This window comes from Perca flavescens, chromosome 7 (assembly GCF_004354835.1).
Source record: "Perca flavescens isolate YP-PL-M2 chromosome 7, PFLA_1.0, whole genome shotgun sequence".
Taxonomy (NCBI): domain Eukaryota; kingdom Metazoa; phylum Chordata; class Actinopteri; order Perciformes; family Percidae; genus Perca; species Perca flavescens.
The window spans coordinates 34,839,373-34,865,931 of record NC_041337.1 but is presented as its reverse complement, the minus strand read 5'-3'; the positions used below and the strand labels follow the sequence as shown (position 1 = coordinate 34,865,931).

Genomic DNA, 26,559 nt, shown 5'->3' with positions numbered 1-26,559 from the left:
GCATCTCTCAGTGTTTAGTCCCTCGCGGCAGCACTATGTTGGACATCTTACAGCCGCAACATTGGTCAACAGAAAGCGTTCGCTCCCAGGCTCACCAGGTGAAGCAAACAAATATGTTATAACTTCCGCTCAAACCGCGATGAAAACGCCCCCACCACCTACAATACAAGTGCACAACACAATAATCAATAAATAATATAAATGAGACCATAAACAACATACACTATGTGGCTCCTACACTGTCGATGAGGATAACTAAACAATGATTGTTGCTTTCATAATATTTAATATCACACGACATGTGTTCTCCTGTAACCTTCGGCAGCAAAAAGTTAAAAAAAAAAAGCGGTGGTGATGTCATCACCGCGGTAGTGGCACGTCACCGCCGGTATTGCGGTGATGCAGTTATCGTCACAGCCCTAAGTAGTACACAATCTGTATGTGTATTGTTTTGATTACAATGTGCAGAATTACTTTACGTTGCCTATTTATGTCTATTTATTTCTATATCTCACTGTTAATCACCGGCGTCTGTACAGCATCAACAACATCAAGGGGTCACCATTGTTGTTTGTGTGTGTGTGTGACGTCAAAAACTGTAACTGGGAGAACAACCATCTGGTACCAGTTCACGGGGAGTAAGTTACTGGTTTGACGGCCGTTCCAGGGCACTTTTACCGGGAGAAGGTCGTGAAAACACAAGTTACGGCTGCCTGGAACGCAGTATTAGGCTGAATCTCATTTCTCATCTTACCCCTTCCCCTTACCCCTACCCCTTCATCTTACCCCAAGCCCTTGTCCCTTGAAACCAAGTGGTAAGGGGTAGAGCTGAAAACATACCCCTATGAAATGAGACGCCACTTGGTTCCATCATCATACATACTTAGGTCTGTTTGCAATAAATATTTCTATAAATGTGTGACGAGGATGAGGTAGAACATTAGGAAAACATGGTTCTTACACTTTGAGGATGTTGGCAACCAGACGTCCAAAAGCCGCCCCACAGAGCAGCGAGGGGACAAAGAGACCACTGGGTACAGACAAACCGTAGGTCCAGCAGGCCAACAGGAAGTACAGCAGGAAGAACACGGACAGAGTCACGGGGCTGAAGGTACCTGACGGGAGGAGCAGGATCCAGGTGTTCATTAGGACCACTCCATGAATAATATACTATACACCAGTGGTTCTCAATCTTTTTGTTTTTAATAAGGTCTACCCCCACAGCTCTGTAGGATGCTCATTACTTTTAGCAATTTCAACAGTTTAATCAGACCTTTTAGCTAACTATTTCAACAGTTTAATCAGACCTTTTAGCTAACTATTTCAACAGTTTAATCAGACCTTTTAGCTAACTATTTCAACAGTTTAATCAGACCTTTTAGCTAACTACTTCAACTGTTTAATCAGACCTTTTAGCTAACTATTTCAACAATTTAATCAGACCATTTAGCTAACTATTTCAACAATTTAATCAGACCTTTTAGCTAACTAGTTCAGCTGTTTAATCAGACCATTTAGCTAACTATTTCAACAATTTAATCAGACCTTTTAGCTAACTACTTCAACAGTTTAATCAGACCTTTTAGCTAACTATTTCAACAGTTTAATCAGACCTTTTAGCTAACTATTTCAACAATTTAATCAGACCTTTTAGCTAACTATTTCAACAGTTTAATCAGACCTTTTAGCTAACTACTTCAACAGTTTAATCAGACCTTTTAGCTAACTATTTCAACAATTTAATCAGACCTTTTAGCTAACTATTTCAACAATTTAATCAGACCTTTTAGCTAACTAGTTCAGCTGTTTAATCAGACCTTTTCGCTAACTACTTCAACAGTTTAATCAGACCTTTTAGCTAACTATTTCAACAGTTTAATCAGACCTTTTAGCTAACTATTTCAACAATTTAATCAGACCTTTTAGCTAACTATTTCAACAGTTTAACCAGACCTTTTAGCTAACTACTTCAACAGTTTAATCAGACCTTTTAGCTAACTATTTCAACAGTTTAATCAGACCTTTTAGCTAACTATTTCAACAGTTTAATCAGACCTTTTAGCTAACTATTTCAACAATTTAATCAGACCTTTTAGCTAACTAGTTCAGCTGTTTAATCAGACCTTTTCGCTAACTATTTCAACCGTTTAATCAGACCTTTTAGCTAATTATTTCAACTGTTTAATCAGACCTTTTAGCTAACTATTTCAACAGTTTAATCAGACCTTTTAGCTAACTATTTCAACAGTTTAATCAGACCTTTTAGCTAACTACTTCAACAGTTTAATCAGACCTTTTAGCTAACTACTTCAACAGTTTAATCAGACCTTTTAGCTAACTATTTCAACAGTTTAATCAGACCTTTTAGCTAACTATTTCAACAATTTAATCAGACCTTTTAGCTAACTAGTTCAGCTGTTTAATCAGACCTTTTCGCTAACTATTTCAACCGTTTAATCAGACCTTTTAGCTAATTATTTCAACTGTTTAATCAGACCTATTAGCCAACTAGCTCAGCTGTTTAATCAGACCTTTTAGCTAACTAGTCCAGCCACTAATGCAATACTTTTAGCTAACTATTTAAACTGTTTATCCGTTATTTAAGCTAACTATTCATCTTTTGCTTTTAGCTAACAAGTATAACCGTTTATCCATTCATTTTAGATAAGTAATTCAACAGTTTAGTCAGATGTTTTTTTTTGATTATTTCCCCCCTTTAATAATAGGAAAGCAATGAAAGGGGGAAAGAGGGGGAAGACATGCAGGAAATTGTCCCAGGTCGGACTTGAACCCTGGACCTTCTGCGTCAAGGCATAAACCTCTGTATATGTGCGCCCGCTCTACCGACTGAGCTAACCTGGCCACTAGTCTGAGGTTCAAGCTAACCATTACAGCCGCTTACACACTACTTTCAGATAACTATTTCACCTGTCTATCCATTACTTTTATCTACTCATTTAAACTTTTTAGTCATTAATTGTAGCAAACTATATTTACCGTTTCACCATTACTTTTAGCTATTTCTACTGTTTAACCATTACTTTTAGCTAACTATTTCTATTGTTTAGCCATTACTTTTAGCTAACTATTTCCACTGTTTAGCCATTACTTTTAGCTAACTATTTCCACTGTTTAACCATTACTTTTAGCTAACTATTTCTACTGTTTAACCATTACTTTTAGCTAACTATTTCCACTGTTTAACCATTACTTTTAGGTAAGTATTTCTACCACCGTTTAACAATTACTTTTAGCTACCTATTTCTACCGTTTAACCATTACTTTTAGCTAACTATTTCTACCGTTTAACCATGAATTTTAGCTAACAACTTCTACCGTGTAACCATGACTTTTAGCTAACTATTTCTACTGTTTAACCATGACTTTTAGCTAACTATTTCTACTATTTAACCATGACTTTTAGCTATGCATTAGGAGCAGTGGACAGCCACGTAGCAGCGTCCAGGGAGAAAGTTAGGGTTCAGTGTCTTGCTAGACCCGCTCTCGCTCTGATGTTACGTATGTGTGTGTGTGTGCGTGCTAACCATCCTGGTGGAAGAGCTGATGGATGGCAGCCTCCTGCGGGTTGAAGAACAACGTGGCCATGTCATTGTAGGTCTTGTTGGTGCAGAAGAACTGGCGAATAGTTGAGTTGATGTCCTCACTGCCGGACAGCTAAAAAAACAACAACTCACATGCTGTAATCCTGTAAAAACACCCACCATGTACTGTAGCGGACTCGTGGCACTTGTGTGTCAGTACTGTAAAGATGGAGGAAAGAGCCGATCTACATACCGTGGTGTTATGGGTTGTCGGGGAGGACAGCTCACGGCATTCACCCAACAGTATGGAAGCTGCAAATATCACCACTGTTGTCACCATGGCAACCAGCAGACTCTCTAGAACTCTGGACAGAAAATGGACAGAAATCAGATTGACATTTATAAATACGTGCTTAAATTAGCACCACATTTTTGTGACTACGTTTACATGCACATACGTATACCTCCGGTGTTTATTCTTATTCTGAAAAAAAAAGACAATATTCCTACTAAGCTGTTGAAAGTAAATATTCCAATAATAATACCGTTTACATGTAGCCGATATCTTGGGGTGGGGGATACCAGTAGTCTGGCTCCCACTAGACCAAGCTCAATCTTGGTCTGGGGAGTCTGCTCCGTATTTTCTACTGCACAAGAGGCATAGTTCACATGACTCTGTACGCAATTGGATAGTCTTTCAATCAATCAGACCAACGATCAGGGTGACGTACTTTGCAAAGCCGGTCGCTACTAAGGCAGACACATCCTTCTTTTGTAGGAATTGTTCCAGGGCAAGTTTCTCTTCCGTTTTCAGAGAAAACTTGCCTTTGAAATCTTTTAAAAACAGCAGCGACAGCGGCATCAACGGGTTTGCTGCGCTTCGGTGGCCGCCATGTTGAATGTAAACAAAAAGCTGCTCGGTCGCTTCTCTATTGTCATCGTGTTAAACCCGCCAATAGCGCGCCAGGTGAATAAGCCAGTTTGTGATTGGTCCCCGCAGACTTGTAACGGAAGCAGAATAGATAAATGTACAGGTTTCCAGCATGAGCTGCAGGGAGAAATCAAATCGCCGGCAGATCGGGATGGGTTTACCCAGTCTAGTTTACATGGCTAATGAAAGTAAATATTCCACTAATACTGCCGTTTACACGTAGCCGTGCAAAACAAGACTATTTCAACGTTTTATCAGCAGTGTCGGACTTGTTGGAGCGTGCCAACACAGCCTCTCTCTTTCATTCCTTCAACCAGATTCTTGAAAAGGTCGGTGTAGCGATGGTTGTGCATATCCAAAAACCTCTTGATATCACAGTGTTTGATAATGTTTAAAAGTAGCTGCGTTTCTCCTTCTTTTATTTTTGCCGTGCATCTCTACCGCAGCCCTGCAAACGGTTGACTGGTTGGTTTGTGTACAGCAACCAAAGCAACGCACAGAGCTGACCGTAAACCGTAAACAGGCAAGAGGCCGTAAACTGTCACAAACTGCAGTAAAAACCCTGATTGAGACACAGATTCTGAGTGCGCTGTATACATGTCCAAAGAATGCTTCCAAAACCTGAATAATACCGGCATATCACACATCTTTATCAGAAAATACTATATTCGAAAAAAGGAATATCCAAACAGAATATGCTGTTTCCATGACCTGTATCTAATTCAGAATATTGTCATATTCTGAATAATAGTGTGCATGTAAACATAGTCAGTGTCTTTGTTTGATAAGCGTGATGTTTTGTATGAAGATGGACTGTTCCCCTGATGATCATCACCTGTGTGATGACTGTAGCACTCACCTGATAAACTTGGCCTTGGGGTGGATGTGTCTGATGCGATACTTGGCCAGGCTCTTGTTCATGCAGTTGAAGAGAGCCCCCAGCAGGCCACCCACCACCCCCATCAGGACAAAGAAGGCCAGGTCCACTGCTGTCCACAGGTGGCAGTTCTTATCGCCATCTGAACACTGACGAGCACAGAGTTTTACAAGACAGTTATGGTACGTGTCCACAGGCAAGCGTCATTTCCATGCTTCCCATTCATTGTCTATGTGAGCAGCCGGGCAATGCATTCTGCTAGCGTCATGGCGACTTTCAAGAGAAGGGGCGCTGAGTTGCCCGGTCCTTATTTGCATAAAGATGAAGTGTGGCGCAGTGAATATGACACCTGCCTTTGGTGTGGGAGACCTGGGTTCGATTCCCGCTGCGATAAATCAACCAATGTGACCCCTAGTTGCTCCGGAGGCGAGCAGCCTCTGACAAATATAGCAATTGTAAGTTGCTTTGGATAAAAGCGTCGGCTAAATGTCATGTAAAAAAAGTCCAGGCTACTTTATGCAAACCAGCTCGACTCGCCGCCTCTTGAATACTCCCGAAAAACCTTTAAACTGACCATTGTCGAGCTAAAATTAAAAAAGGTTCAGCAGCTGCAGCTTACTTCTTACATAAAATGTTTTCAGAATCACATTCGGTAAACTATTTTCGTAAAATAAGAGAAATAAGAAAATAAGTTTCTAAATGAGCCTGCTTGTTGGTCTGTTTTTAAAGGGAAGCGTTCGTCCAATCAGGTGCAGCCATCTGGGTTGTAGGAGGGTGTAGCCTGTTTTTTTTGGCGGTAAAACCTGATCCTGATCCAGAGCCACACATCTAAAGAGAGAATTCCTGTTCTGAAAAACCAGCAATATTACTTACATTTTTTATCAAATCTATGATCGTTAGAAGCAGCTTAAGACCCTTGGCCGGGTTGGTCAGTGGTAGAGCAGGCGCACATGTACTGAGAGGTTTATGCCTCAATGTAGAGGTCCAGGGTTTCGAATCCGACCTGTGACAATTTCCTGCATGTCTTCCCTCTCTCTCTCTCTACCCTTCCTCACCTAGCTTTCCTATCAAAAATAAAAGCAGGAAAAGCCCCACAAAATAATCTTAAAAAAAAGCAACTTAAGACCCCCCCCTAAAAAAGAAACAACCGTCCTTGGGCAGAAATGGATAAAGAAAAGAGTCTTTTGAACGGCAAGTTGAGTTTCAAAGCCCTTCCAGATGGTTCTCTCCACAAAACTGAAGTTGTCGGAAGTTATCTGCATGTGCTGTCGATGTGAACTGAGTTACCACTCAGTCCAGTCTCAAAGACCACTTAAGCATTAAAAACTTGAAATATATCCCTTTAAAAGTACATATAGAACAGATACAAAATTTGCTATTAATTTGCGTTATCACAAGTTAAGTATTGACAATCAAGCGATTAAATATTTTAATCGATTGACAGTTTAAACGTATTTTGTATCAAAGGCAGAGACCACTTCAGTGATAGACTCTTTACCTTGAACTCTCCAAAGTTGAGCAGACCGGGCAGCTGGAAGGAGCCCCACTTGTTAAAGTTGATCCCAGAACGGAAGAAGTTGAGGGTGAAAGTGGCCGACATGGAACAGAAGAGCTAAAAATTAAAATGAAACAGAAGAGCTGAGGAAGGGAGAGTTAATCATACTTCATGGTTAGTACTTCGTGCTATCTACATATACTGTAAAGCGTGATTCATGGTCCTGGGGAGGCTCCACGCAGAGCTTTCTCCGTAGCCTACGTAAGTGGCCTAAAGTTTATACTTATGCGTTGGTGTGTGCGTCGATCTCTTTAAGAGAATAGCAGGGCCGGAGTGTGTGTGTGTGTGTGTGCATGTGTGTGTGTGTGTGTGTGTATTGTAGAGCGAGTGAGAGAGTGATGGTGATTATCTTCAGAGAGAGTAGTGACTCTAGAGTCCTAGTGAGAGAACCAAACTGTTCTTTCTGACCACGGTGGGAGATCTGGAGCAGGAGAAGTTAACCCTCTCCTTGATCTCATGTTCAGCCTCTCTTCAGAACTCAAACCTCCTATGGCGCCATTTTGATACTACCAAACGATCACCTCCCGTTAGCATCCCACTGACTAGCATTTATTCTGACGTCACTTTGACAGAGAATAAATTTACATCTGAAGCTTTTAAAGACTCTATTTCTCCGTTGTTTATTTCTAAAGAAACACAACAATGTATAAAAGGCTCCATTACCTTGTAGCTCACGTTATGGCTCCGTAGCAGACGCTTTTATAAAAATAGGCTAACGATTGGGTCATAACCACGAGACTTACTGTCACACAGTAGAGGAATTACCGTATAGTACAGGAGAAGCTCACAGGCAGTTTGGACTTCCATTATCTGTTTAAGTTTAATTACTAATGTTAACTAGCATGTTAGTGATCAGTAATTAGCCTGTGTCTATGTTATCTCCTTACATATACCTACACTCTCCGTCTCTGTAAGATTGGGAATGATTGAGATTTCTCTCTGCACAGCTACCAGAAGACTTCACACTTTCAGACACGTCACATCTACGTCTTCAAGCTCAGTTGGAGGCTGCTCAGCTTTCTCTAAAGTTACAAGGTTATGCCAGCAGTAGCTAGCTTAGTTGGCAGAACACTCAATTTTTTTGAGGCGACCCAAATGTTCCAAAATACTTTGATGAAGTGAAACTTCAACTCATTGAGAGGGTCAAAGTTTAAGATGAAAACACCCAAAAACAAGTTGAGGTCTATTTTAATGTCCCCAGTAATAGCATAGTTAACATCGCTAAGCCTCTGTCCTGACTGACAGGTCCTAAAGCATCCCCTGCTTTATCGTCTGTTTTAAAATAAATGGGAGCATAATTTACTCAATGAACATCATGCTGTGTTGAAGAAGACTTGGAACTAGAGACTGAGACCATAAACTCATTATGAAAATGTTTACTGAGGTAATAAATCAAGAGAGAAGTAGGCTCATTTTCTCACAGACTTCTATAGAAACAGACTTCTTTTTGGAGCTGGTGGAGTCTCCCCCTTCTGGAAGTTAGAGAGAATGCAGCTTTAAGAAGTCTCCCCCCTGCTGGAAGTTAGAGAGAATGCAGCTTTAAGGAGTCTCCCCCCTGCTGGAAGTTAGAGAGAATGCAGCTTTAAGGAGTCTCCCCTGCTGGAAGTTAGAGAGAATGCAGCTTTAAGGAGTCTCCCCCTGCTGGAAGTTAGAGAGAATGCAGCTTTAAGGAGTCTCCCCCTGCTGGAAGTTAGAGAGAATGCAGCTTTAAGGAGTCTCCCCCCTGTTGGAAGTTAGAGAGAATGCAGCTTTAAGGAGTCTCCCCCCTGCTGGAAGTTAGAGAGAATGCAGCTTTAAGGAGTCTCCCCCCTGCTGGAAGTTAGAGAGAATGCAGCTTTAAGGAGCTTCAGCTTTGGCTTCACTTTTCAGACCCGGAAGCATCGTCCATTATATTTTACAGCCTGTGGTTATTTCAGGGGAAATCCCTTATTTATTTTCTTAATGTTTAAAGTAATCTCCACTGATGGCTGCTCACAGAGTCAGCAGAAAGAACGCAAATGTTTCGACCGTCTAGGGGTTCTTAGGCTTAGGTCACGTACCACTTTCCAAGTGAGGCCCTGGTTCCAGAAAGAGCAGCCCTCCTCCAGACTGAAGAGCGTGCCACCGATAGGAGCACCGAAGGCAGCAGCTACTCCAGCAGCAGCGCCCGCTGACACAAAGTCTCGCTTGTCCCTGACAAACGGCAAAGACAACACGATGAGCTATCCCCGACAATATTTGCCTCCTACTCTTGACTAACAGGGAAGCAGTGAACAGTGTTTTGTTAATAAGATTGTGTGCTGCAGACGTACCGGTCACTGCGGAAGTAGGGAAAATCGAATTTGATCCTTTTGAAAGTGATGCTCTGAAACTGATGAGAAGAAAAACATTTGATGAGCACACTTAGGGTAAATTAGTTGTTTTTTTTCAACCGGGACCTTATTTTCCCATACATTAGTGTCTAAGGGACTGGTCCAGTATTGAGCGAGAATGTTGTAAACTGCTGCTGTGAACCGATGCCGCAATGTAACACTGTAGAGAAAATGTGCATCATCAATTTCCTTCAACTTAAAGTGCTGTTTTTACCACAGACAGGCTCAGATTATTATTCTTAGTGTCTGACAATATTATGGAAAGGATCCCTACAGAGAGAGACCTTTTTGTTTAAGAGTAAGATCCTTTTTGTTTAACCAGAAACAGCTCAGAAATCACCATCACCAAACTCCATGTAAATAATCAGGACTTTTAGCGTGTATAGAGCCAGCATATCTCCACCAGACTCCATGTAAATAATCAGGACTTTTAGCGTGTATAGAGCCAGCATATCTCCACCAGACTCCATGTAAATAATCAGGACTTTTAGCATGTATAGAGCCAGCATATCTCCACCAGACTCCATGTAAATAATCAGGACTTTTAGTGTGTATAGAGCCAGCATATCTCCACATGTAAATGGGTGAATTAAGGGTTTATTTCAACCAAACCAGCTGTTGTTGGAACAGTGGAAAGATGAACCAAGATGGCTTTTTATAGTTTGATTTTGTTTCTCTCAACTTTTAATGAAGTGTGTTTTACAATGATAAAATTACTGTTAATTTACATGGAGTCTGGTGAATGGGTGAATTAATATTTTAAAAATAAGGTTTATTTTAACCAAAAGGTCTACCAGCTGGTTGTTGGAACAGTGGAAAAGATGAACCAAGAATATATAATGTATACAAAAAGTCTTTTATATATTTTGTTTTTGTTTTTCCTCTCAATCACTTTTTAAATGAAGTTTAGCTTTTCTTAGACATGAGCCACCTCAACTTCGGGGGGGGGCTCAGCTTTTCTTAGACATGGAAAAAAAAAAAGGTTGGGAACCACTGTCTTAAGGGATCCTCTCCATAATGTTGTCAGACGCTAAGAATAATAATCTGAAGCTGTCAGCAGCAAGAACAGCATTTATAGCGGACGTAAATTGAAGATGCGCAATTGTCCTGTTCCCATCAGTCACTTAGACACAAAACACTTGGGAAAATAGGGTTGAGGTTGGAAAAAAAACGAAACAAAGTTACCCTTTTAAAACTGTCATTTCAGGGTTGTATAAAAGCATACGCAGTATAAACTCAGTCGCACTGATCAGTGTTCATTGTTGATGTTGTGTTCAGGATGTGTGGCGGTGTACCTGAGGAAGGCCAGCTCCCACAATGGCTCCACTGTGTATCATCGGACCTTCTTTCCCCACAAACAGACCTGCTTGGACACACACGGAGTCAGACGCACTGTCCACCTGCTCATTAACGGATACCGACTCATCACCAGCACATAAATGATGAGTCACTGCGTCTTTATTTCCTCTTCAACATCAAATCCTGCTTAGTCTATATCAACAATGTTTCTTTTCCGGCATTGTTCACTGCTCCTCAGATCTCTGCAGGGTAAATCCAGACAGCTAGACTATCTGTCAAATCTGAGTTTTCTGTTGCACGACTAAAACTACTTTTAAACGTACACATGTTCCACTAAAACTAGTTCCTTCCAGAGGCTATTTAGCAGAGGCACGTGGCTCCGTCCTGGCCGCCCAAGATGATTGTGATTGGTTTAAAGTCCTCATATTATGCTCATTTTCAGGTTCATAAATGTATTTAAAGGTTATATCAGAAATGTATGTGGTTTAATTTTCAAAAAACACCATATTTTTGTCATACTGCACATTGCTGCAGCTCCTCTTTTCACCCTGTGTGTTGAGCTCTCTGTTTTAGCTACAGAGGGAGACATTTCACTTCTGTTCCATCTTTGTTGGGAGTCACACATGTGCTGTAGCTACGTAAGGACTACTAGCCAGTCAGAAGCAGAGTATGAGGGCCCTGACAGTACCTAGGTAAGGACTACTAGCCAGTCAGAAGCAGAGTATGAGGGCCCTGACAGTACCTAGGTAAGGACTACTAGCCAGTCAGAAGCAGAGTATGAGGGCGTGCCCTGACAGTACCTAGGTAAGGACTACTAGCCAGTCAGAAGCAGAGTATGAGGGCGGGCCCTGACAGTACCTAAGTAAGGACTACTAGCCAGTCAGAAGCAGATTATGTGGGCGTGCCCTGACAGTACCTAGGTAAGGACTACTAGCCAGTCAGAAGCAGAGTATGAGGGCCCTGACAGTACCTAGGTAAGGACTACTAGCCAGTCAGAAGCAGAGTATGAGGGCGTGCCCTGACAGTACCTAGGTAAGGACTACTAGCCAGTCAGAAGCAGAGTATGAGGGCGGGCCCTGACAGTACCTAAGTAAGGACTACTAGCCAGTCAGAAGCAGATTATGTGGGCGTGCCCTGACAGTACCTAGGTAAGGACTACTAGCCAGTCAGAAGCAGAGTATGAGGGCGTGTCCTGACAGTACCTAGGTAAGGACTACTAGCCAGTCAGAAGCAGAGTATGATGTATGTATGTAGAGTATGAGATGTTCACTCTTGTTCCACTTTAAGAAGACTGAGTTTGGTTCATTTAAAGGGGACTATGTGTGTTAAAACACTCAGAGAGAAATAGTTTTTACTAATCTTTCCTACACATTCACAAAAAAAAAAAAAAAAACTTAATTTCAATTAAAAGTCCTGCTTTCAAAATCCTACTACAATATTATTATCAGAATCATGTAGTTAAAGTATCAGAAGTTTAAGTACAGAAGTATTGTACAACTTTACCTCCAGCCACACTGAACAGGACTCCGGCAGCTTTGCAGAGAAACGTTCGCAGCCGGACGATTCCGGGAATCTTCACTCCGTTGAGGTAACTTTTGATTTCTGGGATCCCCGAACCTGCAGCGACTGGCTGTAACAGGACACCGAAACACGGCATGAAAGGGTCATCACATCACTCTACAGCATGGGGTCCTCAAACACACCACTCTACAGCACGGGGTCTCAAACACACCACACTACAGCACGGGGTCCTCAAACACACCACTCTACAGCACGGGGTCTCAAACACACCACACTACAGCACGGGGTCTCAAACGCACCACACTACAGCACAGGGTCTCAAACGCACCACACTACAGCACGGGGTCTCAAAAACACCACACTACAGCACGGGGTCTCAAACACACCACACTACAGCACAGGGTCTCAAATGCACCACACTACAGCACGGGGTCTCAAACACACCACACTACAGCACAGGGTCTCAAACGCACCACACTACAGCACGGGTCTCAAACGCACCACACTACAGCACGGGTCTCAAACGCACCACACTACAGCACGGGGTCTCAAACGCACCACACTACAGCACGGGTCCTCATACGCACCACACTACAGCACAGGGTCTAAAAGGCACCACACTACAGCACGGGGTCTCAAACGCACCACTCTACAGCACGGGGTCTCAAACGCACCACACTACAGCACTGGGTCTCAAACGCACCACACTACAGCACTGGGTCTCAAACGCACCACACTACAGCACTGGGTCTCAAACGCACCACACTACAGCACTGGGTCTCAAACGCACCACTCTACAGCCAACATGACACCATGATTTTGCGTAAACATGCCTTATCTGTACACATTTTGAGCTATCCACGTGTATATCTACACTGGATACAGCGGACATAAACATACACGGCACTTTCTAAAGCCACGTGCCGGGTTATCGCGAGGCTACGGTTGGTTTTAACGTCACACTTGGGGGGGAAAGAAAAAACGGTTGGGTTTAGGAAAAGAAGAACGTGGTAAGGAAACAACACATGCGTAAAACGAAGGAAACGTGACACACAGGACCCGATCCCCCGGTCTCCTGGGTGGAGGTCCTGTGTTGTTTGACCCATCCCCCAACCAACTTCCATATGCGGATTTTCACCCTTTCATACTACTCGCTACGGCATCAATTCACACGCAAACGCAAGGTAACGTAAGTCAATGGAGGACAAACGGCATTGATGAACACGCTGAAAAGCGAGTGTGCGTCTTCATAACACACCAATAACGGCATACCAATTGGCGTATCATACATACGCCACTTCGTGAGATCAGTCTGCTACAGCACGGGTCCTCAAACGCACCACTCTACAGCACAAGGTCTCAAATTGCCAGATTGGATGTCTGTATTAGAAAATGTAGCTGAACTTTCTGGAGGGCTCTAAGAAGGCTTTGTGCTGGGGGAGAGACGTGTGTGATGGGTGATGAATTAGGGCTGGGCAACTTTTGACCAAATACCTCGATATCGATACCGCAACAATATTGTAGTGTGGACTATTGGTGCTTTCACAAAATATTTACACAATGAGATTTTAGATAAATAATCATCAGTAAGGTGGATATACAAACTAAGTGGGTAAAGGCTAATAATAGAACAGTTACAACAGTCTGTTAAGTTCAGAAAAGTACATCACTTTACTGTAATGCAGCCTTTAAAACCAGAAAAAGACACTTATGTCATATTACGATATTCAAAATCTAAGACGATATCTAGTCTCATATCACGATATCGACATAATATCCATATATTGCCCAGCTCTTGTTTGAATAGCTCCCGTACGGGGGGGGGGAGTCTTACCTCGATGAGGACGAGCACGCTGGCGATGAAGACGAAGGTCATGTTGAAGGCCAGGAGCTCCAGCAGGGACAGAGGGAGACAGCCTTTGTCGCTGCACTTCTCTATAGCTGGAGGCGCTCAGCTAAGGTAGAAAAAGCCCTCAACACGGAGGAGAATCACACCGGAGATACACCCATTCATCCCAGTGACCATCAGGGGTGGTACGGTTCATGAAAAAACAACTTTCGACACCTACAGTACAGGCCAAAAGTTTGGACACACCTTCTCATTCAATGTTTCTTTATTTTCATGACTATTTACATTGTTGATTCTCACTGAAGGCATCACAACTATGAATGAGCACATATGGAATTATGTACTTAACAAAAAAGTGTGATACTAGAAAATGCATTTCCTGCAGAAAATGCATGGGAATGCTGAACAGCTGAATTGCTAAAGCTGACTGGATAAATAGCTTAAATCCTAAGAAGAAGTTAAAGTAGTGAGAGTAGTGGAAAAAGTGTAAATCGGTTTAATAAGTATGAATTTCATTAAAAAGTTAAAGGTTTATGCTAAACTGAACTGTTTGCTTTAAAGGTTGAATAATGAAAAAATATGTAGAACATTGTGAGGTCTGAGTATATGTTCTAACTGATAATGACTCACATATGCAGAAATATGAAACAAATTGTATGAAAAATCTTAAAGCTCAAATGCATTGCACTGCACTGCACTGCTGAAACATCTGGAAAATGTTCAGAGTTGGAAGCTAAACTGCATTACCTACATAAGTGAAGAGCTTGTTAGAAAAGCTGGAAGAGATATTTTTATTATTATCAGATATATACTGCATAAAATGAAAAAGCATAAATCTAGGTGAGATGAGATGTGAAATATATTAGGTGAAAAGAATGGGGCTGAACAAGAAGAAAGAGAGGAAAGAGAGACGAAGAGAAAGAGAGAAGAAAGAAGAGCAGGAGAGAAGAGACCAGAAGAGAGAAGAGGAGAGAAAGAGAATAAAGAGAGAAGGAGAGAGAGAGGAAAGAGAGGAGAGGAAAAGAAAGAGAGCAACTTTGACTAAAATTGACTAAAAAGGCTGAAAGTTTGAATACTTTGTATTATTATCAGCCATATCCATTGCGTAAAACAAACAAGCATGACCCTAAAGAGCTGAGAGGTGGATATATTGCCTGAAAAGAAACAGGCTATATACATGGAGGAAATCACAAATGACCCTGGAGGGAGGGAGGGAGAGACAGGAGGAGGAAGGGAGAGAGGGAGTGAGAGAGGAAGGGAGGGAGGTAGAGAGAGGAGTGATAGAGAGAGAGAGCGAGAGAGATTGAGGAGGGAGGGAGAGAGAGAGAGGGAGGGAGAGAGGGAGGCAGGTAGAGAAGGAGTGAGGGAAACAGAGAAAAGAGAAAGAAGGAGGGAGGTAGGGAGGGAGGAAGGGAGACAGAGGGAGGAAGACAGAACTAGGGCAGGAGACAGTGAGAGACGGAGAATGAGGGAGGAGGAGGGAGACAAAAACAGAGGAGGAGACAGACAGATAAGGAGACAGACAGAATGACAGACCAGAACAAGAGAATAGAACAGAGAAGACAGACAGACAGAAGTGGAAGACAACAGATCTAGACTACTGTTAATATTACTGCCTGTAGTATCTGTATAGACTACTGTTAATATTACTGCCTGTAGTATCTGTATAGACTACTGTTAATATTACTGCCTGTAGTATCTGTATAGACTACTGTTAATATTACTGCCTGTAGTATCTGTATAGACTACTGTTAATATTACTGCCTGTAGTATCTGTATAGACTACTGTTCATATTACTGCCTGTAGTATCTGTATAGACTACTGTTCATATTACTGCCTGTAGTATCTGTATAGACTACTGTTAATATTACTGCCTGTAGTATCTGTATAGACTACTGTTAATATTACTGCCTGTAGTATCTGTATAGACTACTGTTCATATTACTGCCTGTAGTATCTGGGTGTTGTCATGGTAACAAATGGCCAGTGGATATGTTTATAAACATGCTTTGATGTCTGAAATCAAGTTGATGAGCAACACCTGCTGAATCTGTCAGCTGTGCTGTGCTTCAGCTATTCAGAGTCCCTGAGAGCGAGCTCTCAAACAAAGCCTCACAGTGGCAAAACGATAACTGCTATCAGTCAAATGACGTCATCCTGAGCACCACAAGGCCTTTGTGAACGTATCGGTATAAAATGTATATGGATAAACATAAAAATGTGGTCATATCAGCGATTTCAAAAAGTGGTTCGTTCAGTGTTTCGCTGGGAAATATCCAGGAGTTTTAACATTGGAGCCAATGGAGAAAGATATGGACCTCTTGTCATTTGGAAGCTCAACCAGCCAAAAGTAAAAGGCGTATCAAATAACTGAGCAGATTGGCTGAGACTAGACAAAAATACCTACGTGTTAAAAAGCTTAGAATTTTAAAAAGTATAAATAGTAGAAAAAAAGTTGAAGAAGTCACATCATTAGCTGAAAGAGCTGAACATTTGAAAAGTTGAATGGTTTAAATAGCTGAAAGTATGCAGAAGTTACGGAGAGCTAAAAAACGTACGGAATAATAATAAGAAGAAGAAGAAGAAGAAGAAGAAGAAGAAGTATATAAAGAACCGAATAACAATAGGTGGAATGCTGTTGAAGCATTCCCCCAGTAACTGAAAACATGTCTTTGTTTTTTTTGATAACTCTGCAAACCCTTGGTGTTCTCTCAATGAGCTTCATGAGGTAGTCACCTGAAATGGTTTTACCTTCACAGGTGTGCTTTGTCAGGGTTAATTAGTGGAATTTTTTCCCTTATTAATAAAAAAGCAAAGGGTGGCTACTTTGAAGAATCTAAAATATAAGACATGTTTTCAGTTATTTCACACTTTTTTGTTAAGTACATAATTCCATATGTGTTCATTCATAGTTTTGATGCCTTCAGTGAGAATCTACAATGTAAATAGTCATGAAAATAAAAAGGAAACGCATTGAATGAGAAGGTGTGTCCAAACTTTTGGCCTGTACTGTATGTTAAAACACTCACTGGAAATGACGAGCGGGACGAGCGCAACACATGGCAGCTGATTGGACGAACGCGTCATGTGGATCTTGCTGCTCCCGAATTTCAAAACAGAGTCTAACGGCGGGTCGTTCAGAATACGATCTCGTATTTTACGAAAATAGTTTACAGAAACTGAAAACCTCTTAAGCGAGAACCAGGCCATGCAGTGAACCGTACCACCCCCAGTGACCATGCGGCCGTGTCGGCTTCTCTTGTTGTCAGAATTATTTTAGGACTCATTTTCCAAAGCTATAACATTATTCTCCTAACCCAGTGGCTCGCAAACTTGTTTCAATAATGTATCCAGTCATTTAAATTGTGTTTTTAAGCCAAGTACCCCCTGACCAGCGCTAAATTTACCAAACAACAGCAACATGTGACTGAAAACTTAAATGCTGATGAAAATAGGCAACAAAAACTTTGAAAGAAAAAAAAAAAAAAAAAAACGTAAAAAGTCAGTAGAAAGAAGGAAGTAAGGCAAGAATAGGTGGAAAACAGTATCAAAAACTTAGTTAGTAGAACTGTTTAGAAGTTCCTGTAACTACCTAAGTTGCTTTCGTAAAAAGAAACAGACTGGTTAAAAAAAATAAAAATAAAAACAGTAGAAAGAAGGAAGACAAGACAAACTTCGGAAAATAAAGTGACAAAAACCTAGAAAAAGGCAGAATTGTTTTTTTTAAAAAGCGACAAAATTGGAGACAAAAAGAAGACAGCAGAAAAAAGGAAGGAAGGAAGGAAGGAAGGAAGGAAGGAAGGCAAGAACAGGTCGACAATAGTGTCAAAAAGCTACAAAAACTTTAAAAAAGTGACAAACTTCAAAAACAGTGACCAAAAAAAAGTGCTAACGTACCCCCTGCAGTCCTCGAAAGTACCCCTTGGGGTACACTTACCCCTTATTTGAGAACCACTGTCCTAACCCACCTAGCAGCAGTGTAAACACTCAGACAGAAAAGCTTCTGACGTGAGAGTGGAATGTGCAGCGAGGCGTGATAAAAGGATACAATCACCGACCAGAGTGAATTTGATTTGGCTGAAGAGGCGCACAAAGAAATCCACAAACAGGCCGACCTGAAAGAGACATGAAGGAGACATTCCCCGGTCATCTGCAACTCGTGTTGAATTCTGGCAAAGAAAAGCAAGAAATCCCAAACGCACCTACCAGACCCACGGTGACTCCGATAGCAAACATCAGCATCCAACGTACCGCTTCATACTTTTTGGTTTTCTATTGGAGGGATGAAAAGGTTTTATTAGCGCTGCACAACATGTCGTTTTTTTTTAATAGTCATCGAGCGATATCAACTGGCGCCCATAAACACATCGTGAAAGACAGAGACAGATTTTTTTGTGTTAGTTTACAGAATATATCAGCAGAAAACTGCACTTTGAAATGTAACTCAAAGCCTTTTACATTCAATCTAATGCTCAATTTGGTCAATAAAAGAATGTTGAAAATGATTTCCTTTCATTCGTTTTTAATTCAACCGGCAGTTTGTTGTATTTTAGCAGAAAGCAGCAGAACTGAGTACACATTTATATCTGGTCATTTATCGTAAGAAATATCGTTATCGCGATATTCAACAACTTTAGGCCTTTGCTCATATCATGCAGCCCTAATTTTTTATAAAAACATTTAAATAGAATAGATCTTTAATGTCATTAGACATTAGTCCATCAATGTATGTCCATGCGCATTTTGAAGTATCGCATTAGAAAATGTTGATGGAAACGGTAAAATCGATACTTAATAAAATAGATAGGGAATAGGGTATTTTACAATAACTTTGAATGCACCACGAAGCTTACTAGTTTCAAGTGAACGCACTGTCTGTGTTGTTTTTTCGGCAGCTGCATACTGCTTAACGTCCCGCTGTTGAAATCCTCTCCAGAGAAATATAGTCAAACTTGACACTGTTTAGCTGTCAGCATTTTAACCGTGTTTAATCCAGCTACTAGCTAGCGGTAGGCTAACGTTACCGGCTGACAAGTAAAGTGTTAACTAGCGTCACGTGCAGCGATGCTCCGTTGCCTCTAACGTCTGTTTCAGAGCATCAGAGATCAGCGTAGAAGGCATTTAATTGGCACCGAAATCTGCGTTGCAATTCGGTCCGGTAGATACCGGCCGTTTAGGCACCGGTGCCGTATTAGCACCAGGTTTAGGTACCCAACCATAGCGAACATGCAAGTCACATGACTATAGTCCCGGTATCCATGGGGGAAGGATCAGGATACGGGTCCCCTCCAGTGCGCCGTACACTTGTGGCACAAGGTGCGTGGTGGAGTTGCGGTGCGCTGTAGCCTGTGTCTCAGCCACATCGGGTAAATTGACGAATTGGTTCAACAGCTTGAATCGTCTGGCCCTGCACACCGCGTATACACAGAGGTGAACGGTTGTCTCGCTGACACCAAATGTCTCTGCCACAACCCTGGATTCTGCACAGGTGGCCAACTTGTCCAATGTTACCTCTCTCCGTTTAGCCAAAGAACTTAGCTTCTGAACTCTTTGATTTAGCACGCCGGTTTGTAATCTACAACCACGCGTAACGGCAACTTGTGACGAAACTACGCTTTGTGTAGTCCAGTTTATTCGCTCTAAACCAGTTGATGGAAACGCTTCTAATTCGCATTTTAAAAGTTCACTTAGAATTCGCTTGACGGAAACATGACTATTGTTTTCAACAACAAAACACAGTTTAGCAGCTCTCAATATGTAGTTAAATCACAGTGAGATATTAAAATTGAAATAGTAAAATATAACAATTAGAGGTGTGAATCTTCACTGATCTCCCGATTTCGATTACAATTATCATGTCAGTGATTCAATTCGATATCTCGATGCATCACGATGCGTCAAATACATTTTTCTACTAAAGCCATGTAGGATATTTAATTCGTAGCTTTTCAAGCTTCAAAAACCAAACATTCTGCAGTGCTCTAATACTAAATAAACTGGATACATAAAACTATACAGCTCTGAGCACATGGCACTTCCTGAATGTGCAAAACACATACCAGAATATGTAAACAGAAATGTTGTTAGGCCTACATTACATTGTAAACAGAAATAATTGATTATGAGCCTGGCCGATTATCGACGCAGCATAGTCTACGTCCACGATTCCATGCATTGATTATTTGATTAATTTCAACAGCTCCAATAACAATCAAGATAAATGAACACGATGAGGTGGAACTATTATTATTGTTATTATTTAACATGATATATCTTGAATTGAGAATTCAAATTTGAAAAATATTTAAACAAAAGACACATTTTAACTTCTACGTAGTCTCACCTTGCTGTTCATCCCCTCCAGAATCTCCATGTAGGGTTCACTGATGCAGCGGTCATAATCCAAGCTCTGTTTAGGATTAAAAACAATAAAGACGATGTAACTATTACGTGGGTCCAGGGTACAAAATGAGCCCCATCCACCAGCCAAATGCTGGTCAAATATGCAAGTGGCGGGTAGATTTGCTTCACTCACCAGCCAAAGTAACCAATGGTGATCTATTGGGTGGCTGGTCACATCTGAACATTAACTAGCCATTTGGCTGGTGGACAAAGTATTTAATTTTGCACTCTGCCTGGGTCAGACATGTCACATGTCTGGATCAATGGAAAACGCACGGATGCCCCTCTTCTTCTGCTCTCTGTGTTGCAGTTGTCAAACTGTTGACTTCGGGAAACAACTTCGAGCTTGCGAGCTACACGCTGAAAATGTCAAGTTTTGAAGAGATTTGCATAATGAAACAAGGCGGGCCTGCTTGGTTCTTTCGGAGAATGATTGTAAAGATTTAGAAAGAATATGTTTAGGGCATTTCCTCTCTAATTGGGAGGTTTTGGGACCGATTGGTGGAATTGCTGTGGACGAAGTACACACAGAGATACACTGGTAAGAGCCAATGAGGTTTAACCATGAATCAGCTAATTTAAATAGCTCACGTTACTGTATTGTGTAGTCTCCCTTTGCCAGACCTTCCTCCACAGCGCTGCAAAGTAAGGTCTGGCTAGCCCACACAGCATTCCTGGATGGGAGAAAAACGTGCTCTGGTTTATTGGCATTTCTTTAAACCAATCACAATCTTCTTGGGCGGCACAGAGCACCAGACGGAGCCACGGTGCCTCTGCTAAACAGCCTCTGGAAGGAACTTGTTTTGGCGGAACATGTGTACGTTGAAAAGTAGTTTTAGTCGTGCAACAGAAAACTCTGATTGGACAGATAGTCTAGCTAGCTGTCTGGATTTACCCTGCAGAGATCTGAGGAGCAGTTAACCATAGTCCTCACAAATCAGCCGGAGGTTAGAACGCCAACACAAAGAAAGACGAAGGGGATGGACATTTGGACGATTACCCAGCAGCACCTGAACAATCCCGGAAGTGGAACGTCGTCAATATAGACTACTGTATTGTGTCAACAGTTGGCTTCATTTAACATTATTTGTGCTGTTTTCTTATGCAGGGTGCAAATGTTCCACCAAAACAAGTTCCTTCCCGAGACTATTTAGCAGAGCCACCGTCTCTGCGTCTGGAGCTTAGCGCCGCCCAAGACAATTGTGATTGGTTCAAGGAAATGCAAACAACCCAGAGCATTTCATGTGTGTTATTATTCGATAGCGCTGTGGAGATAGAGCTGGCAATGTGAGACTTGACATCCATTGACTCTCATCTATACCAGGGGCAGCACAAAGCCATCAACATACCTCAGAGATCTTTCTCCTAATGATGGTGTAAACTAGCCTGGCTCCACCCTCGTACGTACTTCCGCTCAATTTTCATTTTCCTTCAGTACACCGTCTGGGTTCGCGGTATATTCGTGTGTTTTCTCTGGTCAAATATTTGGCGGTCCAATCAGAGAACAGAGAGAGTGGCTGAGAACGATGACGTTGAGGTTGTGCGCTAGTTTGAGTTATAGTTCCGTAACGGCGGCGGAGAAAGATGCGAGCGAAGCCATTCGGTCCGTTGTGGCAACGCTGCCGAATATCCAGAAGTTAAAGCCAGAGCAGGAACAATCTCTGCTGAGTTGTGTTGGGGGCCATGATGTCGTGGCCCTCCTCCCCACGGGGTTCAGGAAAAGTTACGTCACGACCAATCGTTATCGATTGGTTATGGCAGATCCAGAGAGGCTCTGGGCAGATCCAATAGTTTTAAAGGTCCTATGACATGCTGCTTTTTGGTTGCTTTTATATAGACCTTAGTGGTCCCCTAATACTGTATCTGAAGTCTCTTTTATATAGACCTCAGTGGTCCCCTAATACTGTATCTGAAGTCTCTTTTATATAGACCTTAGTGGTCCCCTAATACTGTATCTGAAGTCTCTTTTATATAGACCTTAGTGGTTCCCTAATACTGTATCTGAAGTCTCTTTTATATAGACCTTAGTGGTCCCTTAATACTGTATCTTAAGTCTCTTTTATATAGACCTTAGTGGTCCCCTAATACTGTATCTGAAGTCTCTTTTATATAGACCTTAGTGGTTCCCTAATACTGTATCTGAAGTCTCTTTTATATAGACCTTAGTGGTTCCCTAATACTGTATCTGAAGTCTCTTTTATATAGACCTTAGTGGTCCCCTAATACTGTATCTGAAGTCTCTTTTATATAGACCTTAGTGGTCCCCTAATACTGTATCTGAAGTCTCTTTTATATAGGCCTTAGTGGTCCCCTAATACTGTATCTGAAGTCTCTTTTATATAGACCTTAGTGGTCCCCTAATACTGTATCTGAAGTCTCTTTTATATAGACCTTAGTGGTCCCCTAATACTGTATCTGAAGTCTCTTTTATATAGACCTTAGTGGTCCCCTAATACTGTATCTGAAGTCTCTTTCCCGAAAATTCAGCCTTGGTGCAGAATTACAGCCACTAGAGCCAGTCCAACAATGAGCTTTCCTTAGGATGTACCATTTCTGTGTCTGTAGTTATTGAGGAGGAGGAGGAGGAGGAGGAGGGGGGGGCAAGGTGGAGGGTGGGGGTGGGTCTTGACCAACTGCCACTTTGCTCGTTTGAAAGCCATGATGTCTCTCTCTCTCATGGGTGGGCCAAATTCTCTGGGCGGGCAAAGCAGAGAAAGGGGAGGTAACCTTGCTCCTTATGACCTCATAAGGAGAAGATTCCTGATTGGTCCATCTGAGCTTTCATTTTCTCAAAGGCAGAGCAGGATACCTAGGGCTCTGTTTACACCTATCACCATTTCTAGCCACTGGGGGACCATAGGCAGGCTGGGGAAACTCATATTAATGTTAAAAAAACCTCATAAAGTTAAATTTTCATGCCATGGGACCTTTAAACTTCAACAGAGTACAAGGAAGTTAACACTTGTCAATGGAGAGTGGCCAGACTCTGTACAAATGAAATGTACCAGAGTCTGGTAGGACCAGGCTAGTGGACCAGAGTCTGGTAGTACCAGGCTAGTGGACCAGAGTCTGGTAGGACCAGGCTAGTGGACCAGAGTCTGGTAGGACCAGGCTAGTGGACCAGAGTCTAGTGGACCAGAGTCTGGTAGGACCAGGCTAGTGGACCAGAGTCTGGTAGGACCAGGCTAGTGGACCAGAGTCTGTTAGGACCAGGCTAGTGGACCAGAGTCTGGTAGGACCAGGCTAGTGGACCAGAGTCTAGTGGACCAGAGTCTGGTAGGACCAGGCTAGTGGACCAGAGTCTGTTAGGACCAGGCTAGTGGACCAGAGTCTGGTAGGACCAGGCTAGTGGACCAGAGTCTGTTAGGACCAGGATAGTGGACCAGAGTCTGGTAGGACCAGGATAGGTGTTCACAGGTTTCTCACCTCATAGTCTTTCCTGGGTAGAATCTCATCTTCTTCGACTTGGATTTCCCCAAGGATCGCCTTAAGGAAAAAAAAATGAATACTTTAAATACAATACAGTTCACGTAGGGACACAACCAGTCTACTAGAAATTAAGCCAGCTACGAACTCCAAGTATTTAGCTGCCAACTAATTCAGAAAATAGAGACTTTGGGGAATCTAGCTAATCTAGCTAAACACACAACTGGTTGGATCCTTTACTCTTTCTACAATGGGAGGATTTTTCTGCATTGAGTACTTTTACTTTTAATACTTACTTACATACTTTCCCTTAAGTAACATTTTCAATGCAGGACTTTTACTTGTAACTGAGTGTTTTCACAGTATGGTATTAGTACTTTTACTTAAGTAAAGGATCTAGATACTTTACCAAACTGAGTTGGATGGAAGATTACCTTTAGGGCTTACGTGCAGTTTAATGTCCCAAATTATTTTCCAAAAACTGAGAGTCCCAAATGTTGAGGGTCTTATTTGAGACAGGTTAGGGTTAGGATTAGGGTAGCACAGGTGGTTTAGCAGGTTCATAATTAATTAAGCCTTGTGTTGTCCTTCTGGGTCAAAATTTAAAATTAACCCTTTGGACGTTTTTGTTACTTATTTTGCCACTTAAAAAAAAAAACACGATTTTGTCTCATTTCGATGTATAACTTAATATTTTTGCAGCATCTTTTCTGCGATTTATTTCCACTACCACCAGTATACAATAACAACAACTTATTAACACTATTTTTTACACCATTTTTGGGAATTTATGGTCAATAAAGCTCATTTAGCCTGTATGACATTATATATCATTTTTGAGTAAAAAAACAAATCAGAACGTATGAATTATTTTGACTAATAATGTAGCGACCGGCTGCCAATCACCTATGATTCATTACAATATTTAAGATCAGAGGATGTTTATGGATAATGACAGGCTGTCAAAGTGAAGTCAGAATAAATCTATGAAATCAGTAAAACACCTAAAAGTTAATACAATGAATGAACTGATGATCCTTAATTCGACTTGTGAAGAGCATTTCAAGGATCCATCCGTGTTACTTTTGGGCAATTTGGTTGAAATAAACCAACATTTCTGCTATAGAAACTTTGAAGACGGGTCCAATTTGACCCAAATACAACATGAGGGTTAAGGACATTGTATGGGGAATTTGTGACTTTAAGTATACCGGGGTAACCAAACAAAGAAGTTGTTGTTGCTCAAAAAAAAGCTAATTTAGTGTGCAACATGCATGCCGAACTGAAGCAGGGGTTCTCAGAGGCCATACAACGTCTAAATTATGTTAATGAGGGTTAAGTAGCTTTATTAAAAAGAAAGGAAGGCCTATATTGCAAGAGTTCTTAAACGGAGTTTGGTCAGAGGGCTTTCTCTCCACATGCAGGAGTTAAACAGCAAAAAAAACATATGTCCCAGAGGCAAAGATACAGCGTAAGGACAAGTAATGCAGCTTTCAGCGGAGGCGTCGGTTTGCATAGTGATGGATTTAAGGTCATTAGTGGCATGTTTGCAAAAGCGACAAGACACTGAACACACCGAGCAGCAGGGTGGAGCTAGCAAGCCAGAACAGGGCGCTGAGCACATAGTTCAGAGGAAACCCTGAAGGGGAAATGTCAGATTATAAAATCATCAACACATCCCCCGTTTTCACCAAATGCTTTATGTTTTGCTTACCAGTTCCTCGGGGGTCCGTGTCTCTCCTTCTCTGCAGCAACATTGGCAACAAAAACAGTTCCCACAACACGCCATCTTCGTTGTTGTGTCATGCTGCGTTCAGGGCACGTCGTAAAAGCGTCGAGATTTTCCGATTCGAAAATATCAATAACAGCAGAATTTCTTTTTTTTTTCTTTTTTTAAAGTACAACCTTTTTCTCTCAAATTGATTGATTCAGACTTTAACAGCACATGTGACTGCGATTTAAAAAAAACTGTGGAATTTGATGCAGAAAAATACTTTCAACAAATAGTAGGCCTATGCATGAAATGAAATGAGTAGTTCATGTAAAAGTAATGGCTAAACAGTTCAAATGATTTGCTATAAGTAATGGATTAACGGTGAAATAGTTAGTAAGTAAGTAAGTAAGTAAGTAAGTAAAGTTTATTTCTATAGCACATTTAAAAACAGTTTGCGCTTACCAAAATGCTGTACATAGCGCATTAGCCACAGGGTAATAAAATAAATAAAATACACTTACAAATCAGTGATTTAGGCTAAAACGACATCAAAAGACAAACATTTAATTACAAACATAGCAAACTTAGCTAAAAGTAGAGCATACGCGGCTAACTTAATGGATAAACGGTTTAAATAGTTAGCTAAAAATATAGAATAGATTGCCTTTTATTGTCACTATACACATGTACAATGAGATTAAAAGCAACTCATTTTCCAGTGCTAACATGTACATGAAATATATAACAACATTGAATAAAATAAGTAGTGCACAAAAAGGGGTTAAGGTGTTCTGAGACACTATAGACATATAAATAATAAAAAAAAAAAAAAAAATATATATATATATATATATATATATATATATATATATATATATATGTATATACAGTGTGATATGCAGTGTGGGTTATTGCACATTATTTGAATGTTGCCCAACAGTGGTGATCATATTCAATGAGTAATAGATATTGGACAATGAAAGAAATGATATTGCACAGTATACAGATATTGCACTGTAATGAAATTGCACAGTATTATCAATATTTCCAATAGTATTAAATGACTAAATAGTTCAAATGATTTGCTAAAA

At 41.2% G+C, this 26,559-nt stretch overlaps 1 protein-coding gene across 2 annotated transcripts in view; it reads right to left on the bottom strand.

Moving 5' to 3' along the window:
* clcn6 (chloride channel 6) overlaps positions 1-25,570 on the bottom strand; it is a 41,660-nt gene extending 16,090 nt beyond the window's left edge. Inside the window, exons 1-15 of one of the 2 annotated variants that reach the window (XM_028582991.1) lie at positions 25,469-25,570; positions 23,755-23,814; positions 20,270-20,335; positions 18,133-18,198; positions 17,975-18,041; positions 13,911-14,017; positions 12,059-12,185; positions 10,552-10,619; positions 9,197-9,255; positions 8,945-9,077; positions 6,849-6,962; positions 5,333-5,499; positions 3,796-3,907; positions 3,546-3,675; positions 962-1,115 (exon numbers count right to left, since the gene is read on the bottom strand). In XM_028582991.1, coding sequence (XP_028438792.1) covers positions 962-1,115; positions 3,546-3,675; positions 3,796-3,907; positions 5,333-5,499; positions 6,849-6,962; positions 8,945-9,077; positions 9,197-9,255; positions 10,552-10,619; positions 12,059-12,185; positions 13,911-14,017; positions 17,975-18,041; positions 18,133-18,198; positions 20,270-20,335; positions 23,755-23,814; positions 25,469-25,543 — 1,505 coding nt within the window. In that variant the 5' untranslated portion in view covers positions 25,544-25,570. Of the gene's footprint in view, positions 1-961; positions 1,116-3,545; positions 3,676-3,795; positions 3,908-5,332; positions 5,500-6,848; positions 6,963-8,944; positions 9,078-9,196; positions 9,256-10,551; positions 10,620-12,058; positions 12,186-13,910; positions 14,018-17,974; positions 18,042-18,128; positions 18,199-20,269; positions 20,336-23,754; positions 23,815-25,468 lie in introns of those variants that run through there. The other variant, XM_028582992.1, reaches the window with a different exon arrangement.
* Positions 25,571-26,559: the final 989 nt, after the last annotated feature.